The 18,478-nt window shown below is 38.3% G+C and overlaps 1 protein-coding gene across 1 annotated transcript in view; it reads right to left on the minus strand.

Moving 5' to 3' along the window:
• RETREG1 (reticulophagy regulator 1) overlaps positions 1–18,478 on the minus strand; it is a 70,785-nt gene that overhangs the window by 43,632 nt on the left and 8,675 nt on the right. The window contains exons 2-3 of the mRNA XM_087761112.1: positions 10,418–10,524; positions 8,648–8,678 (exon numbers count right to left, since the gene is read on the minus strand). Of these exons, the coding sequence (XP_087617238.1) occupies positions 8,648–8,678; positions 10,418–10,524 (138 nt within the window). The remainder of the gene's footprint in view (positions 1–8,647; positions 8,679–10,417; positions 10,525–18,478) is intronic.

Genomic DNA, 18,478 nt, shown 5'->3' on the forward strand with positions numbered 1-18,478 from the left:
CACTCTATGCGAGAAGAAATCGGTTATATGGAGCACACATTATTTCTGGCAAATGTAAGGAAAAAAACCCAAGCCAAGCAAACCCACTATTTCTACCAGTGAGATATGTAACACCTACAAAGGTTGTGCCATCTCCTTTGTTTCCCTTCCCCTTAAACAAAAAAGAACCAACCAACCAACAACCAAGGGTAAGTGTGTAGGAAAATGTATTAAAGTCTTCAGACTTTAAGTGTGACACTTTTGCCAAAGTTACAACCTTTCTATTCAAGTATAACTAGTTTTTGTTGCCGTAAGAAAATGGAAACACAAAATTTTACCAGAATGCTGATCTTATTGTTTATCAAATATAAAAATAAAACCTGAAGAACACATTACTTGAGAAGTGAGCTAACAATTTGGAAATAACTAGCCAGAAAGCAGGAATAAAGTCACTCAATAAGAGTCAAGAAGTATTTGCAATGTAGACTTCTTTCTGCAATCTGCAGGAGGTATGAGCATTTATATATAATGTGCCTTCGTGATTTGGAAAAAACCCCACCCATGCATATTGCTAGCTATCTGAGTTGTGACAATGCATTATATAAAACAAAGGATAATCACAATTTGATATTTGAACAGTACAGTGGCTACTGAATGAATAAAATATAGGTTTAAACTGCAAATAAAACTCAATTTCCATTTGCTAAGACTACTAAGTATGCATCCACTTTCTGCAGGACTGCAACCACTTTTTTATATTAAGAACATCTGGGAGAATCATATTTTTAAGCATAATTATTTGAGGTATGTTATTCAGCCATATATATATTCCAGCACAAACTCATATGAATATATGAGCTGAAATGAACAGAACAGCAAACATTACAAAATACCAGGAGTGGAAGTCTTTGAGTACACTAGATGCCTTCAGATTATATTGAAACAACTGGAGAAGGAAATATTTGCACTCTGAAGCCTATTTTTATCTGTTCATCTATTAGACTATATTCATCCCTCTCTCTGCCTTCCTGTAGGTCCACAGGAAGTTTTTTCTTCAGTCTGTTACCAGATTTTATGCAGTTGTGTACAGCCATGTGAAGAATGATATCGTCTGGATGACCAAAACAAGACTACGGGACTGCGCTACAGAAACTGATACTGATAGTCCCATGTTTCGGTACGGACTGGCCCCACATGACTGCCCTTGGCTTACATTAGCTTTGTTCCCATCTACAACATCAAGGAAATGAATTAACAAGCATAAACCAGAAACAGTTCCGTTACAACCTTGATTCTTGTGGTCATCCTCCACGAACTTCTCCAACGTGGGTCCTTCCCACGGGCTGCAGTTCTTCATGAACTGCTCCAGTGTGGGTCCCTTCCACGGGGTGCAGCCCTTCAGGAACAGACTGCTCCAGCGTGGGTCCCCCCCAGGGTCACAAGCTCTGCCAGCAAACCTGCTCCAGTGTGGGCTCCTCTCTCCACAGGTCCTGCCAGGAGCCTGCTCCAGTGCAGGCTTCCCACGGGGTTACAGCCTCCTTCGGGTGCATCCACCTGCTCTGGCTTGGGGTCCTCCACAGGCTGCAGGTGGATATCTGCTCCACCATTAACCTCCATGGGCTGCAGGGGGACAGCCTGCCTCACCGTGGTCTTCACCAGGGGCTGCAAGGGACTCTCTGCTCTGGCGTCTGGAGCACCTCCTCCCCCTCCTTCTTCACTGGCCTTGGTGTCTGCAGGGCTGTTCCTCTCACATATTCTCACTCCTCTCTCTGGCTGCAGTTGCACATGCATTTTTTTCTTCCCCCCCTTTTTAACTATGTTATCCCAGAGGCACTACCACCGTCGCTGATGGGCTCAGCCTTGGCCATCGGTGGGTCCGTCTTGGAGCCGGCTGGCATTGGCTCTGTCGGACACAGGGGAAGCTTCTAGCAGCTTCTCACAGAAGGCACCCCTGTAGCCCCCCTGCTACCAAAACCTTGCCATGCAAACCCTATACATTCTGTTTAGATTTCCTAATGGAAGAAGACCTCTTATCTCCTAATCCGCTCATCTGCAACAAGATCTCTTCGCAACACCCTGAATGACAGAACATTTTTTTTTTTTTTGAGATACAATTAAGCAGCATATCCTCAAGGTCTCAAAAGTGAACTGAACACACAATCACACTGTGCTGGAGATTCATTTCAAAGAAAATACTTGCATACACAAAGAGACAGAGGTAAATCTAGTCCCCATGCTCCTTTGTCAAACCCTGCAGTTGTTACTGCTGTGGAATGGTATTCCAGTGCATTGCTGCAAGAGTCAGCTTCTTATTGTACCCACAAGTACCAGTCAATGGCATCTTAAAGACAGACAGGCCTTCAGACCGACAGGGAATAATGACATAAGGGTTGTAAATGCTCTTACTCATCTCACCACCCTAGGCTTACTGTATATACTCAAGGAAAACAAAAAGTCACCATTAAGGTACAATGTACCTGACCAGCCTTTCATTTAGGACAAGATGAATCATGCTATATATCTCACAAAGTATTTCAACTCTTTCTCCATTGATCACGAAATAAGACTAGGCAGGCTACATCAGAAATCTTTAGGCAAATGACTTGCAGATTGTCTTAAGCCAACCCAGCAAGCAAAGCGTATGCAAATCAGAGGTACGTAAAGCCTCAGACATAATAAATGAAGCATGGTAATTAGATGAAAGGGGGAATTGTCTCATTTATCTTTAGTGGTAACATGAAGAGTTTTTTCCATAGCTGTCAGTGACATATTAGGAAGAATTTTGCACAAATGCATGATGGAGCTATGATTAGATTAAAAAGACTTTTTTTCTTCTTGGAAAAAAAACCAACCATACATTGTGTGAAGTCTGTCAATCTCTGAATAGTGCTAGTACAGAATATTGTTCTTCAGAGTGCACTGACCCTTGCAATACATACAAACATCTATGAGCTGGGCTGATCATAGAATCGTTTAGGTTGGAAAACACCCTTAAGATCATCAAGTCCAACCGTTAACCTATCACTGCCAAGTCCACCACTAAACCATGTCCCTAAGCACCACATCTACCCGTCTTCCAAATACCTCCAGAGATGGAGACTCAATCACTTCCCTGGGCAGCCTGTTCCAGTGCTTGACAACCCTTTCGGTGAAGCAGTTTTTCCTAATATCCAAACTAAACCTCCCCTGGCGCAGCTTGAGGCCATTTCCTCTAGTTGAAGGAAGTGTGGAATTTGTGTAGGTCAAAAGATGAATTCAGGTCTTGGAAAGTTACAAGCTGAATTTGAAGCTGATCTGTCATGACAGGGATTTAGTGCCTGCTGGCCCAATTAGAGATGTAGTTCCCTGCCAAGCAGTAACACTCTTTCCCTGGGAAGCAAGCAGCAACTTTGATGGCTCTGGGGGTCCACAAGTACCACCACAGTAAACTCTCAAAAAAGGAATCTCTGAAGGAGGGATTGGAGGAGGGGGGCGGTGAGAAACAGGAATGCCCTGGGCTTGGACAATAACCTCTGTGCGTCTGCTTGCAACCTTCTGTCAGTGAAGGCTATTATCTTAAAAATATTCCAGTTGGCTAACTACTGAGCTTCAAGAGAGCTTCAATATTAGCTCATGGTTTTCAACATCAAGTCCTAAATTGCTTCAATAAAGACAGCTGCCAGTTAAAAGCTCCAACCAAGAAATGTCTTTTTTCTTGTAATGTTCCTGTTTCTTCTTACAGACATCTAAGTCTTGGTCCTCTTGGGACCAGAAGAGAGCATGCAAGTCTACCTGGGAGGAAAGCCCCCCCTCTGGGAAGAAAAAGTCTTCCTTTCAAAATACAGGGCCAGGAGAACCTTTTCAGGAGTTATTTTCATGGCCTAAAGAATTATAACACAGATGTTCAATGTATAAAAATGTATTAAGTACTGCACACCTACTGCAGTCTGTGTGGCTCATGCAGCTATTAGTGCAGTAGGGAGCTTAACGCCATCTTTGGTCAGGCAAGTCTCTTCCTAGAAGTCAGTAGCTTTAGTTTGGTTAAGAACACGATAAAGCATAGAGGGACCTGAGAACTAGCTATGCAGATCTTCCAGTTTTCACAGCATTAACTCCTTTCTTTCTGGCTTATTCTTTTTAGTCACTCTCTGGTGGCCATTTTAAAGGATTGCTGCTTAGTCTCTTCTCAGGCTGCAACTGATTTTTTTTAGGCTTGCTATAAAAGGATAATTTTGAATTAATATTAATTTGACCTTCTTAAGTTTGACCACTGAAGAAACGAAGGTGTGACACAATTCCTGTGTATATTATAATACATCTGCTAGCACTGACTAGAGAAGCACCAGGCTTCAAAGAAATCTTGCTAGGATGGGAAGAAATAAAACAGCTTTATAAATAAAAAGAAAGTAATTTAACAGGTGACCTTCCTTAGTGCTCCTTTAACAGTTGTTATCAGTTTTTTTAAAAAAGCAAGATATCAGTAGAGAAGTTCCTCAGAAACAGCAGCAGATTCAGAAACAGAAAGTACTACAAGAGCGTGCTTCACTGAGAAAGGTGTAAGATGAGTTCTCATCTTGCTTCAGTTTTAAAATTTTTAACCTAATATAGTCCTAAATAACTCCATTAGAAATAAAGCACAGGTCTTCTTACACAGACATATTTAAAATAGGAGCCAACTAGCATTCGCCATTTGAGTTAGGGCAATGAAAAAGAAGAGAGGCTACTCTTGCTTTTACGAGTCAACAGTGCTCAACAAAGACCAAGGAGGACCAAAAGCAAGTGCAAGAACTTAACAACATCTTTACTGAAGGACTCCGATCTCTGATGCTTGTGGAGTGTTATGTGCAGCAGAAGGGATGCACAATACCCACCAACGTTGACAAAAATGCAAGTTTCAAACAGTGATAATCAGTCTTTCACCTTCCAACTATGACAAGCTTTAATTGCAAAAACAATAGTATAAAGCATACCATTTCGCTATTAAAATAATCATGAAGGTGTGCCACCATTTATGAAACAACATAGTGTGATAGCGACTTAATGATACTAATTTTCAAAACCAGAATTATGTAGCACAAAGGTAAGGCAGCAAACGAGTCTGTTCAGATCATTTGTTACTTTCTGACTACTATCTATTTTGATAAATTGAACAGTGTGTGGCAATGCTGCTGGGCACCAGAACTGGACATTTATGCAGTTAAACCATTAAAATAGCTCTTGGCGCAGTTTTGGCACATGCCATCTAGCACTTTCTCAAACAACCCAAGGTAGCTGCAAAGTTGGCACAGACCAGGAATCCTTTCCAGTCAGCACAGGACCATTCTGTGTGGACCATAAGGCAGTTAAATGCTACGGACACAGTTGTTTTGTGCCTGTTGGCCATGATGCCAGAGAACGGTCATGAACACATTGAATTTATTAGAACAAGCATTGCCTCTCCCACAAAGTACCACAGATTTTTTTTTTTTTTCTCTGTATGTTACTTAAGAGCGTGTGATTCTCTGCTGGGTAGTGTTTTTTGTAAACAGACAGTAGGGGGATACATTTGATGCAGGTTGCTTGTATAAGATAACATGAAAACAGTTTTTCATATCCCATCTTGAGTAAAATGAAAAGCAACCATGCACTCAGCCTCAACATCTTACAGCAGTTCTTCCAATTTCAACCCAATCAACAGGCACATTTATATGTTAGCATTCAGAAAAAGAGAAAAAATACAAACCCACAAATACCTACCCACAGTGCTAACAGATGTAAAGTCTTTATGTGAACTTAGAAACATTCTAAATGAAAGCTAGGGTGCAGCAGTTGAAATTTCATTTATGCTAAATAACCTCTCTTAAAGCCACCTTAACACCAGAGGACTGTGAAGTGTCTAAAGCAACATCTATTTTTAGAGAAGGCATGCAAGAGCCAGAGAACTGCAAACCAGTAAGGACTCATCTCTGTTCTGTGCAAACTGTCAGGAAATCTAATAAAGGACATGCATGCTGTCCTATGGCACGATTTTGTAAAGGACATCACGTCACAAGCCTTCTGTGCTCTAAGAGTCAACCGGTTTGTAAATGAATGCTGATATCCATAAAAATTCACCTGGAATTCTGAGGCAGCTTTCAACAAGGTCTCTCATCAAACGCTCTTACAGAGACTAAGAAGTCATTGGATACGAAAAGAATTATTCTGGTAAAGATGGAAGCCAACTGCAAGGAATTGTAGAACTTTAACCAAGTATCAAGCAATTTGCTTGTCAAAAGGCAGATGAAATGTGAAAAGATTCACATCGGGGGGAAAAAAAAAAAAATCTTACATGGGGGCTTTAAGCTGACCTTTACCACTCAGAAACATAATCTTGAGATGATTATATATCCATGAAAACATCAATTCAGAGCTCAGTAGACATCAGAAAAAGCCAATCAAGCATTGGGATTTATTTTGAAAAGAAGAGAGGGCATTTTTTATGACCATGTATAGTCTTATGCCAATATATCAGTCCAAAGTCTCCCTGAATGCGGAACACTATTTCTAATTCTGCCCCCGCCCCATGACAAAAAAGATAACAGAAATTGAAGAAAAGTGCAGAAAAGCACAAGGAAGATATCAAAGCTACAGAGAACTTCTATTTTAGGAACAACTAAGTAGTCGTGAACTGAACAGGACAGGATAGAGGTTTATAAAGTCACAGCTTGCTGGAGAATATTAATAGAGAGCAATTGCTCACTGTTTCTTCCAATACAAAAAAGGTAGAAAGAGGTTAAGAAACTATTATATAGCAGTAAACAAACACAAGGCTGCGTTCACAAAACACATAGTTCAAGCTGTGGATATATCTGTGCTACAGGATATTGCAAATATCAGAAGTTTGTAAGAACAAAAGCAATGAGACAAATTCATGGAAGGTCCACCTACAACAGTTTAGGGATAAAGGGCCGGGGGGGGGACGATGGGACAGGACATACCACTTCTGGTACCTAGAAATCCTTTAACTGGAAGTGCTGGAGGCTAGGAAAGCACAGCAGAAGTTCATTGCAAGCTTGTCCTTCTTTAATACACCACCCAACACCGTGCTTCTCCTGATGGGTCACCTTCAGAGAGCAGATACTGGGCTGCCTGGATGTATGAAATGACCTTGTGTGCTTACCACTGTAAATTATTTTACACAGAGACATAAAACGCTTGTATTATATTACCCAATAGAATAGGCTACAGGGAGCTCACCAAATTCTCTTTTCTGCTCTCTGTATCGGGCTTCCCACAGAACAGCGTTTCAAGTCCAAGATTCTGGACACCTGAAAACCTGAACCCAAGATATTCAAAGTACTATTTATAGTCTTTTCATGAAGATCAACTGTTCTGTTTTTGGGATGTGATGAACTGAAAAAAATTGTCTCGGACTGCAGAATTATTTTTCATGGAAACAAAGGGCAGTTAAAAACCTATGTTTCCTTCCATTCCATGAGCAATTTGATTTTCTTTGCCCGTCTCCTTTCTGATATAGAGAGACAGGTAAATTCAGATGTCGAAAAGCAAAAAGATAGTAGTTTTATGTCAATTTCTCTCACAAGTAACAGGATGAAAGAATGAAACACAACTCACGCTATCCACTGTGCCACAGCAATGGCTTCTCAATTAAAATCTTTGAAGCACTGCCAGTCTACACAGATACACTGAGTAGCACTAGCTATGGTAAAAGAACCATTTTATGTTGCTCAGTTCATGAACTAACCTGTCATCAGTTCCACTTCAGCTTTGTAAGAAAGCCTGAATATAGTTCATACCTCTAAAAGTTTAGGAATGACTGCACATCTGAGCTGCTTTCTGTAACTGACATGATATTGGTATCTATCCCTAGGCAGAAAACAAAAACCTGCATCTTCCCTTTTCAGCTTTGCGCTATTGTTTCTTCAGTGTCAGGGTGTAATACAATAGTGTACTAATGGGTATTTGTAATACAGCAGCTGCTTTCAAATGATGTCAGATATACAATAATTCCTGATGCTCTGTTTAGAAGAATAATGCCTTAAATATACAAATTTTTATTCTGAAAATGGATCGTCTGTAAACCATTTAGAGACATTGTTTATACTGCAACCAAATTAAATCAATGATATACTTTACACTAACAACATGACACAAACATTTGCCTGTGGACTGAGTCAGGCCAACAACAAGTCAACTGACTTCACAATTATTGATTAATTTCTACTTCTGTGGATATCAACTAATATTTATTTGAAATTATAATGACCAATTACTTGTGTTGGCTACTACAGCGATAAAGGGAAACCCCAGCAAGCTTACCTACTTCTAGACAGCACTGGTATAATGATCTTCTAAAAGAAAAAGTTACCTCCTTAACCAACACAGTATTTTTCCCTAATAACCAACTTCAAAGAAAACACCAATTCCCAGAAAACACAAAGCATGATAATCCCACTGTAAGAAAAAACATTTCTAAAAGTATTTTGATATGTTACTGTATACTTTAATATAACTCAAATCAGAAAAAATACACTTTCTACAAATTTATTAAAACTGATGAACAAGCAGTAATAAACTTAGAAAAGATGTTAAGATAAAAATAATTCAGTTCTATTTTAATTAGAGGGAAAATAGACTATTTTTTAAATTCCAGAATAGCTATAAAAAAGAAGATATTAAATAACCAATATATTAAAAACAATGTACCTACTTGCCAGTGATGGTCCTCCAAAGCTGCGCACCTGCAATTGTGGGAATGTAAGATGAAATACAATGCACTAAACCGGAAAAAATATTTTTTCCTCTATATTCACAAGAAATGTTTAAATTTGGGACAAAATGACTAAGGACATCACTGTACCAGTCAAACAGGAAGGGTGTATTAACTTAGTAGCAGTTCTTGATTTGTTTTCTGTAAACTTAACATACCAGTTAAAAATGTAAATGGAAAAAATCAGTATCTTATATTGCTACATTTTCACATGGAAGGAGAAGATAACCAACACACTCTCTACCTACAAACTGCCAACCACTTTCATTACATTCTTTATGAATCTGTAATAGTCTTGCCATCTAGTGGTTGGCTGGAAGTGTGAAGTAGCTACACAGAAGCGCTGTACCGAGAAGAACTTTCTTCTGCTTTTTAGAGTGGCACTTCATGGATTTCAAGTCACTACCACAAGATTTCTACAGTATTACTTCAAGAACCTGATTGTTCTTGAACTCTATGGACAATGACATCAAAGACAATGCTAAAATAAAAAAAGTTAATTATAGTAAAATAATCATTCTGTAAGCTGGGAAACACAGGCCTTGCTAGTCTCATCTCCATGATGAATGGTTAAAAATTCACATAGAAACTGCAGTGAAACACAAATGAAGATGGGATGGCATTCTTACACTCTTTGCTTGGTCAATATTGGTATATCTTGGATTTGGTCAGTACAAAAATATTAGTAATTACAGCTAAGAGAGCATTTACATAAATCGCCACCTTCCAGTTAGTGAGGTATTCAACATTAGTGGTGATTTATACAACACAGAGCCTAAAATCAAATTCTGCTAAACTTTTTAAGTTGGCCCCTGAGCTTGCAATGGTCAAGCAGGAAACAGAACAGTAACGAAGACTCCGGAGAAGGCAATGACAGCAAACCATGCTTCAAAAAAGGTTGCGAATAACTGCCGTAACTTAGCAGGGAACAATAGGCTTTGGCAGTCAATTACGTGGTAGTATATCAAAGAGGAATCCCGTGCTTCTCTGGTGCCTATTTCCTGCTTTTGCACTTTGTTCAGGTGATTTTTCAAACACTTTGCATGGGGATTCAACATCAAACAGAAGGCAAAATAAGACACTTTAAAAAAATCTCCCTGATAATGAAAATTACAGACTGATGACCATCATTTTGCCAAAGAATTTTCAAGACGGTAATGAAGCACAGAACAGGAATTAAAAAAAAAAAAAAATCCCTTTAAAACTTTTGTTGTTGTATTCGCGTAAGACTTTATACACACTGGAAACTAAACACTACATAAAGCAGAAAAGAATACTGCTCACTTTTTATTTCAACTGTGCAAAGACAGGTCATTTCTGAATCTATTTACAAAGCTGACCGGTTGATATTTTGTTTCCCAAACTTTCCAACAATGATGTGGTTAGAGTAATGTCAGAAGAAGTAGGACTGTTTAGGAAAACTCTGTATTTTAGAAAATAATGCATTTTCAGACCTAGCAGTTAAGAAACAAGAATTATTGTTCACTGACACCAATTATACTCATGCTAAAACAAATCTAATGCCTTTTCTGTAAAATATAGCAAAACTTCATTGAAAATGGTAATAGATCATCACAGATATATTATTTCTCTCTGAAATTAGCTAATACTTTTACAATAATCATAATATCAAAGTGGATTTAGTAATCAACTAACATGCTCCGAATTGCAGGTGTTTAAGCAAGGAACTCTATCAGTATACTGCCTTACCTTTTATCCTCGAGAATACCAAATCCTTTATTATCTGAAGAACTAGCACTCCAAGTATTATGAGAGAAGTCAGATGATACACTCTCCAAGGGGTCAGTGCAACAAACCTAGAACGTCAAGAAGAAATGAACGTTGAATACTTTGAAATTATTGGAAGTATATGTAAACTGTTTATTAGTACTGAAAACTGCTATTAGTACTGAAAATAAAGAGAAAAAAAATAGATTGATATTACGTCAGTTGAATTTAGTTTCTCCCTACAACCTTTTCGCAGGAAGCAAACACCATGCTCCAAGCATGGCAGTCTCATTTAAAGATGCAATCATTAAGCATACATTGAGTTTGCAGTAGATTTCTGTCCATGCTTTTATCTAAGTGCAGAGGAAGTATAGAAAACGAAATATTTTAATTATTGCATAGGACACATTACTTTCAAATTACTTTTAAAATTAATTATGGTTTTATTAACATAAATTGCCTTGGCACAACATCTTTCCTTCATATACAGAAAAAGTTAGACATTTTATTGTGTTCCCTATAGGACCTATGTTCACACAAGATTTTTATACAAACAATTCTTTCACAGGCAAAGATGAGGTAAAACTGCATCATTCATGGTATAATACTCAAACTTGTCTTCATAATGAGCTTTTGTAAATTTTTTCATTACATAAAAATTTTAGAACCTGTCTAGTCAAGTCAAACAGACCTAGACTCAGAACGTTATGATTTATAATCTCATGCACTGCTGATTTTGCTATCCAGGTGTGTTTGGATATTAGCTCTTCTGTCTGTTTTACTGTAAAATATCTTAACTCACAAAAAAGTATCCGAAGCGTAAAGGAATTAAAATTCCATTAGATAAAAAAAAGCTGAGTATTTTAATAGCTTGTTTCAAGCACATAAAGCCAGACATCTGAATACAATAATGAGCACATTAGTATCTTTTTCAAGGTAAAAGCAAAAACAATTAAAAAAAAAAAAGTTGAGGCTAGCCAAAACCAGTAAGAAGCCACTGTCCAAGGCAGTGGATCAAATGAGAATACCAACAGAAACAAAATCATACAAAGCTGGAAGGTTTCCAAGAAACCTCTTGGATTTGAAAACAGGGCAATTGGCCACCCAACCAGTTGCTGCTGCAAAGGTTTTTTGCAAGAAAGAGGGGGAAGGGAAGTGAAAAGGAGTAGAAAGCATGGCCACTGGAGGAAGCCAAGAGACACCCTTTGAGCACATTCGGATTTTTAAAAAGAAAATTGACTTCTAGGTGTTTCTAATAACCTCAGGACACGCTGCAGTTTTGGAAAACTGCTCCAGTATTCCTTGCAATTCTCAAACAACAGGATTGCATCAAAGAAGATGTCCGTGCCTCTAATTTTCACATGTAACACAAACTCATAATGCCCAATCACCCTGAGCAGACCGAGCTATGATTTCCAATACGAACAGAAGCTCACTCTGAAAGTTTTCTCTGAATATGAAGGGTTTCTACATCTGTGCAGTTTGAATTATAAGACTACTCTACCAAAAAAAAAAGAAGTATGAAATCAGTACCTCTGTGTAACCTCAGCCAACTCAAGAAAAGCAATAGAGATGTTTAGAGAAAAATGATTACAAGGTACGCAATTTCAAAGCTGCCCAAGTATAGCTCATTAAATCAAAACTCCCAACAGCTTTGCATCCTGTTGTCCCACTATGTTTCTTGGTGATAATCTTCACCGTTAAACATCCTTGACTCTGTTTAAGGATTAAGTTTAACTGCACTGAAGACTTTTTTAAACCTACTTACTTAACTTATAGGTAATGGAGGAGAGGAGGAGATGTGACACTGTAGAGAAAAATCTAATGAAGAATTTTTCATACAACTTCTAGGCATCAGAAATTTGTAACAAATGCAGACCTTTAAGTTATGTGGGCTTAATAACATGCCTATTCTGTAGGTTCTTCGTGGTGCTTGTGCATTAATATTTTATAGAATCAAACAGTATGCCCTGACTTAGCAATTGCCACTGGCCTGTCCTCGATGGTTTAAAGAAATACATGAATACTGCAATTTATGTATGCGTGTGTGAATGCGTGTGCATACGTACACACGTTTTACTAGCTGTTAAAGATGTTTACTAAGAAGGTTTAGCCTGTCTTTCAAAGAATATACAGAACATGTTTGACCTACTTTATGCCCACAACTAAACCATACTCCCTAGTTTCACTGCAATTACAGCTGTCACCTGCTGTTAAAAACAACTGCACTAATGCGGACGAGGATTAGCAAGCAAGGACTAACAAGGTAGCATCCTCTCTGGAAGATGTTTCCAAGTCATGTCATTCTACCTTTGCGATACTGCAGTCTTTCTGCTCCATAGCTTCTGGGGAAAAAAACTGTAATCTAGTTGGAGCAGCTAACGCAGTAGCCAAAGAAGGGCTCTTCACTTATTTGGAGAGCTTTGAATTGTTTTGACTGGACTTCCCATGCCTTAATATTGTTAGCTGTCACACTCCCTTCTTCCCTGCTTCAGTACTGTTTATTTACCCTGTGCTGTTTGCAAGAAAGACCATCTCTTACGAATTAATTCACAGCCAGTGTGTGTCAGCCCTCAGGTGCTCCAGCAATACGGATTAGCAAAACTGTTTGCAAGCCATGTCGGACAGACCTATGTCCTTGAAGCTCTTACTGGTTAAAAGCTGATAAGGTCCCCTTATATGGCTTTTTTGCATATGTCTACCGTAAACTTAGCAAAAAATGCTGGGATCTGAAAACTACTTATAATGCTAACAGTGTCAGGATTCAAAATTCTTATAGGTATTATCAACGTGATGCATAGCAACCAGATTAACAAAAAGTTTCAGTGGTACTTTTGCTTATTATTAGGAGTTAGGGCTTTTTCCCCCCTCCCTTTTGAAGGAGAAGAACAGGGTTTACTGAAGTATTTCTAACACACGTCTATCTGACAACACTGAAAGGCTCCAGAATGACATCATCATATACTACACAAAAATGTTTCTGGTTAGTAGAAGACTCAACAGCTATACTTACTCAACAAACTTTTATGCTCTCTTTTTAAGCAATAAACAAAACAGCCTGAATTTCAAATTGTTTAATTTCTTCCACAAGTGGTGTGGAAGTAACAACCATTACTAGAGACATAAACAAGACTTGTCCCCTCATGAAATTCTGCAGTATTTTGAAATATATGGTTTTTTTTTTTTTTTCAGAAAGCAAAGGTTAAAACAATGTCTAGAATTATGCATTTTACATAGTGACTTCAGCAGTTAACATGGCAGTCTGCATGACAAGAAGGCTAGAGTCTCCGCTGTAGAGTGTGGGACTGCACAGAAATGGTCATGTGGTGCACAGGGCCCAGTCCCCAGTGCTGGCTGAAACAGGTATCCCTGGCACATGGGAGGCCTCCACTCAGACACAGCTCCAGAGGTAGGATACAGCCACCTGGTTTCCAGGCATGCAAGAAATGCCTTGAGCCTCTCCCCTGGGCTGATGGTAGCAGTGGCCTCACCTGTGAAAGATGTGCTCTGGTTGACCTATAGAGCAGTCAAGTTGAAGAGCTACTGGAGGCAGTAAGCAGGTGGCAGACCACTATGGAGTATGATCTCCAAAATTTGACTGGGTAAGCAACTGAGCAACTTGATCTGACAGCACCTACTTTGAGGAGGAGTTCAGACTAGCTGACCTCCTGTGGTCCTTCCAACCAACATTCTTCTACGCAGGGAGAATGTAGGCTTGAGGGAGCCAAGCCTGCTACTGAACTCCACTATCGGAGACTGAGAAACCATGATTATAAAAAGAGATAGGAGAGAGATCAACTATTGACTGTTAGGATAATTAAGCAGTGGTTGCCCACAGAGGCTGTGGAATTTCCATCCTTGAAGCCTGTCAAGACAAAACCCTGAGCAACCTGTCCTGAATTAAGTACTGATCCTTTTTGAGCTGGAGGTTGCACTAGAGACCTCCCAAGGCCCCTACCAACCTGAGCTATATTTTCATTCTATGCCTATTTTAGCCACAGAGTCAAAAGTTTTAGTCATAGAGTCAAAAGTGGCTGGCAAATCCTTTTCTGTAAGATGCTGAACTTAGACCTTTTAAGGCGTAACAGTTGCTATTTCTTGGCCTGGTTGCACTGCAGCTGGACTGAAATGATTCTAAACAGCAAAATTATGAGTCAAAACTTGACTACTTCCACAATTAAAAGTCAAAATTCTTCAACTGAATAATGGTAAACTCTTTCTATTGCAATTTTAAAATAATACATATATACAATACTACATACAAGTGTGAGATTTACTGAAAAAAAAAAAAAAGTACACCATTCTGAAACTCTACTGAGAGCTACCCTACCTGCTCTTCAGCATTTCAGTCACCTTCATTTCTTCCTACCTACATACAGAGTACAAAATCATTTTCTTAAATCCCATAACGCAACTTCTCTTAGCAAGTCATGCTTCTTTATTTTTAGTGCCACACAAATAAGTATGCATTGCGATTAATCTCTATTCCCTATTCAGAAGTTGCTAAATTCAAATGTAACCTTTTCAGTATTTTGGCAACTTCCATATTTTGCTAAAATGTTATGTTTAAGTTCAAGAATCGTGCTCTGACTAAAAATACAAAAAGAATGTCCTTCTGACAAGCTTCTCATAACCATGAAGGTCAGATGGAAAGAAAAGATGGGACAACAAACGCAACTGAAATCCCAATGGCAAAAGAAAGACTGTACAATAGCAGAAGAGCAACACATTAAAACTAGTGATTAGGCCTAATCTGGTTAGGGAGCTCCTTTACTTACTCCTGGAGGTGATAGTATCTAATATCTCATCATCTAAAGATAGAAAAGGACCCTAAGGTACCTTGTCCTTCTTGTCTTTTCTCCAAGCCTTTACAGTATGGGATCGTCATATGTCAATACTGGGAAGATAAGCTAACTAACACAACAGGTCATCCATTGGATCTGTTATATCAAGAAGTAGCCACCTCCCAGTGCAGAGCTCCTGGGACAATTAACTGCACAAACCTGATCATACAGAGTCATTCAAGTGGCCCAAGCCAGCTAAGAAATTTCAGAGGCAAACACTGTCACACAATACTGCAGTCTGTAAACATAATGAACTTTTACAGGGCATGGCAAAAGCTATTTCTAATTGTACTTGTGAGATACAGGGAAGGCATGGACCTACTAAATTGCTTTAGAAGTTAAATATATCAATTTGATGATACAAGCCTCATTTCAGCTATGAAGGTATATTTTTTACAACATATTCTGGAATTATGAATTACTTGCACTTTGCAAACACAAACCGTAAGAAAATATTTCATCAAGAATTAAATAATTTCGATTATCATCAGCCAGAGCTAGTTATTTCTGGAAAGCCTTAGTAGGTACACTTTTAACAACCATCTATCCTTAGATGAATTCCAGAAATAACCACACAAATACATAAAAGCTGCGAATAACAGACACGAACGTGGAGCTTTGCTTCACCATCAGCTATTACGACCCATTTATTGGCTACGAGTCACTTGCGGACTTTAGTTCCGTGCTCAACAAACAGGTATTCACATCTTAAAAACAGAGTCCAAACTCTTCAGAGTATTTTGTGGTGTTTTAAATAGCATAGGTTGGTATATACTTGTTTCCTCATTGAGCGCAAAGGTAAAAATCCACTAAACACCTTCCAGTCTTGTTCTGTAAGACACTGCTATGATGCACCACCAAACAAAAGTGAGAACCGTCCACAGCTCCCAGTGAGGTACCTGTATGCAAGTGTGGGCTATGACATAAACCAGCTAGAGAATGGCTCTCACCTGTACAGATCAAATATTTCTAGGGCATTTTGAGAATGCTCAACTGCTGACAAGGGATATTCTGCTTTTTTTATCTGCTAATTTTAAAGGTATGTCTACTCCTGCTCTTACAGAGAACTGTCCAACGCTGTTTCAGACAGCTGTCTACAGCGATGGCATGTAGGTAAGGAAAAAATGCAGTCGTAACTGTTTCCCAGTGGTAACTGTTTCCTGCTCGAAGCTGAATGGAGACCATTCTTCCGTGCTTACTGCTGGAGTGATCAGCACCGGTCTGGTCGCAACAAATTCTGATGCCTATCCCAAGCAAGAGGTCTGGGGAAGGGGAGGAGGGTTAGTTTTCTTCTAAATACAGCACGAAATGCACTTCCTGAAGAACACTGCTGAAATACACTGCAAAGGCAGTATCAGAAAGCTTGTGCTCTTACTGATCACTGGCTCAATCATTTTGTTTGCCCTCTTGTGAACCAAGAAGCAATAATATATATTAAATTCAACTATATTTTATTTAAAGGTAGTTTAACACTTTGACTCTCCTAATTGAAAAAACATCCCAATCATCTACTAAACAAGCGAATTTACAACTTCTATGTGAATTGCTCTTAGATGTAACTGATTTTCATATTAAGCTTCTGTAAATATCAAAATGCGGTATCTATAAATATTAAAATCCAAATGCTCAAGTATTCAACACATTTGAAATCCCAAACTCAATAGTCCAGTATTTTTCCTGTTGTTCCTTTAGTACATCTTGGTGTGAGCCAAAGTATTTAGATACTTGTTCAAGAATTACAGTGCAAAAATCCCTTCCCCATCCCTGCACAAAAAGTGTAAATACTCACTTAAGACAGAACAAGTTATGCACGCTTTTTTGGTAGAATCTACTTATAGAATAGAATTTCGTAGAATCTTATTATATTTATAAGGTATTTAACTGTCAATCTGCACGTCTGAAAGATACACCAAAACTGTGGTACAGCAGATTCCCTGTTGCAGAGAGGGAAACATATTACATGTAACAAAATACATTTGCGTATATGCTGTCAAAAATTTTAGAACGAACAGACTTCATAAATTCTGTCTAACAAACCTCCTCACCCCTACAAAAGCATAATTTGTTGAATAAAATAATTTCAAAACCCATTTACTCTACATCTTATGTTAATCCAGATTTAAAATAGGCACACCACCACCCTGGGTGCCTGGCAGCTTGAACTCAAATAGCTGTATATCTGTTTAGCTAAAAACGTGAAATACAATAACAGAATGCTTCTTAATATATGTACATTAAAAAATGTGTAAAATTACTTTTAATTTAGTGGAGAAAAGTGTAAGTTTCTGTACAGACATAAATCAGGAAGAAACACCTTTTTCACTTAAAAGTTTTTTCTAAGGAAGAATGCCATCCAAGAACTCAGATATTTAAGATTTTTAATAAAATATTTCAACGAGAACAGAATGAAGAACTAGAAAGCAGTTGATTCGTGACTTATGTGCCAACCAGCAATGATTTTTCCATTGGATAGTGCCCAGAAGACTAAAAATTCTATCACTAAGTACATAAAAATAAAAAAAAAACAAAGAGGCATGATTAATATTCCAAAGCTTGCAGCATTTTCTTTAATTCTTTCTTTGTTAAGACAAAGACAATTCAGTCATCAACCTTTTATTCAAGAGGCTTATTTGTCAGGTTTTATTCAGAAGATTAGGATCGTATTTGTTCAGCCAGAAAGCACAGATCAAATCAAACCTGGACAGCTGTTTTTTAGAAAACCTTCTAGAACTTATTAAGAACAAAGATTTTAGAATAATAAATAAATCTCTTTTCATAAGAGACAGACTCCCACAAACTTAAATTACTGTTACTTTGACAGCCACCTGTAGAAGTGGTAGTTCTCTCGGAGGTCTGTGCACAGGCTGCAGGGCAAAAGGCAAAGACTGCTGGACAATTCTAATTAAAGTTAGTAACACATAGGATAGGAATTCAAATTGCATGTTCTCTCTACCCCAGCTACAAGAAATGACATTTTAAACTTATAAATAAGTCTAAATAAAAATGAAAATAGTACAATTCTCGAAGCAAAAATATAAGAAAAATCTTTAAAATGTTTGCATTTAATCATCGAAGAGAGATTTCTTTAAAAGCTGGCAAATGTGGAAGTATATTGGTGGTCTGGGAAATAGAATCAAGTCAGTACTAAAATGTCACATTGCAAAATTATCTCACACTGTTTGCAAGGAAACCTCTTGGG

This window comes from Nipponia nippon, unplaced genomic scaffold (genome assembly GCF_047370975.1).
Source record: "Nipponia nippon isolate SJK-2023a ecotype South Korea unplaced genomic scaffold, ASM4737097v1 scaffold_1, whole genome shotgun sequence".
NCBI lineage: Eukaryota > Metazoa > Chordata > Aves > Pelecaniformes > Threskiornithidae > Nipponia > Nipponia nippon.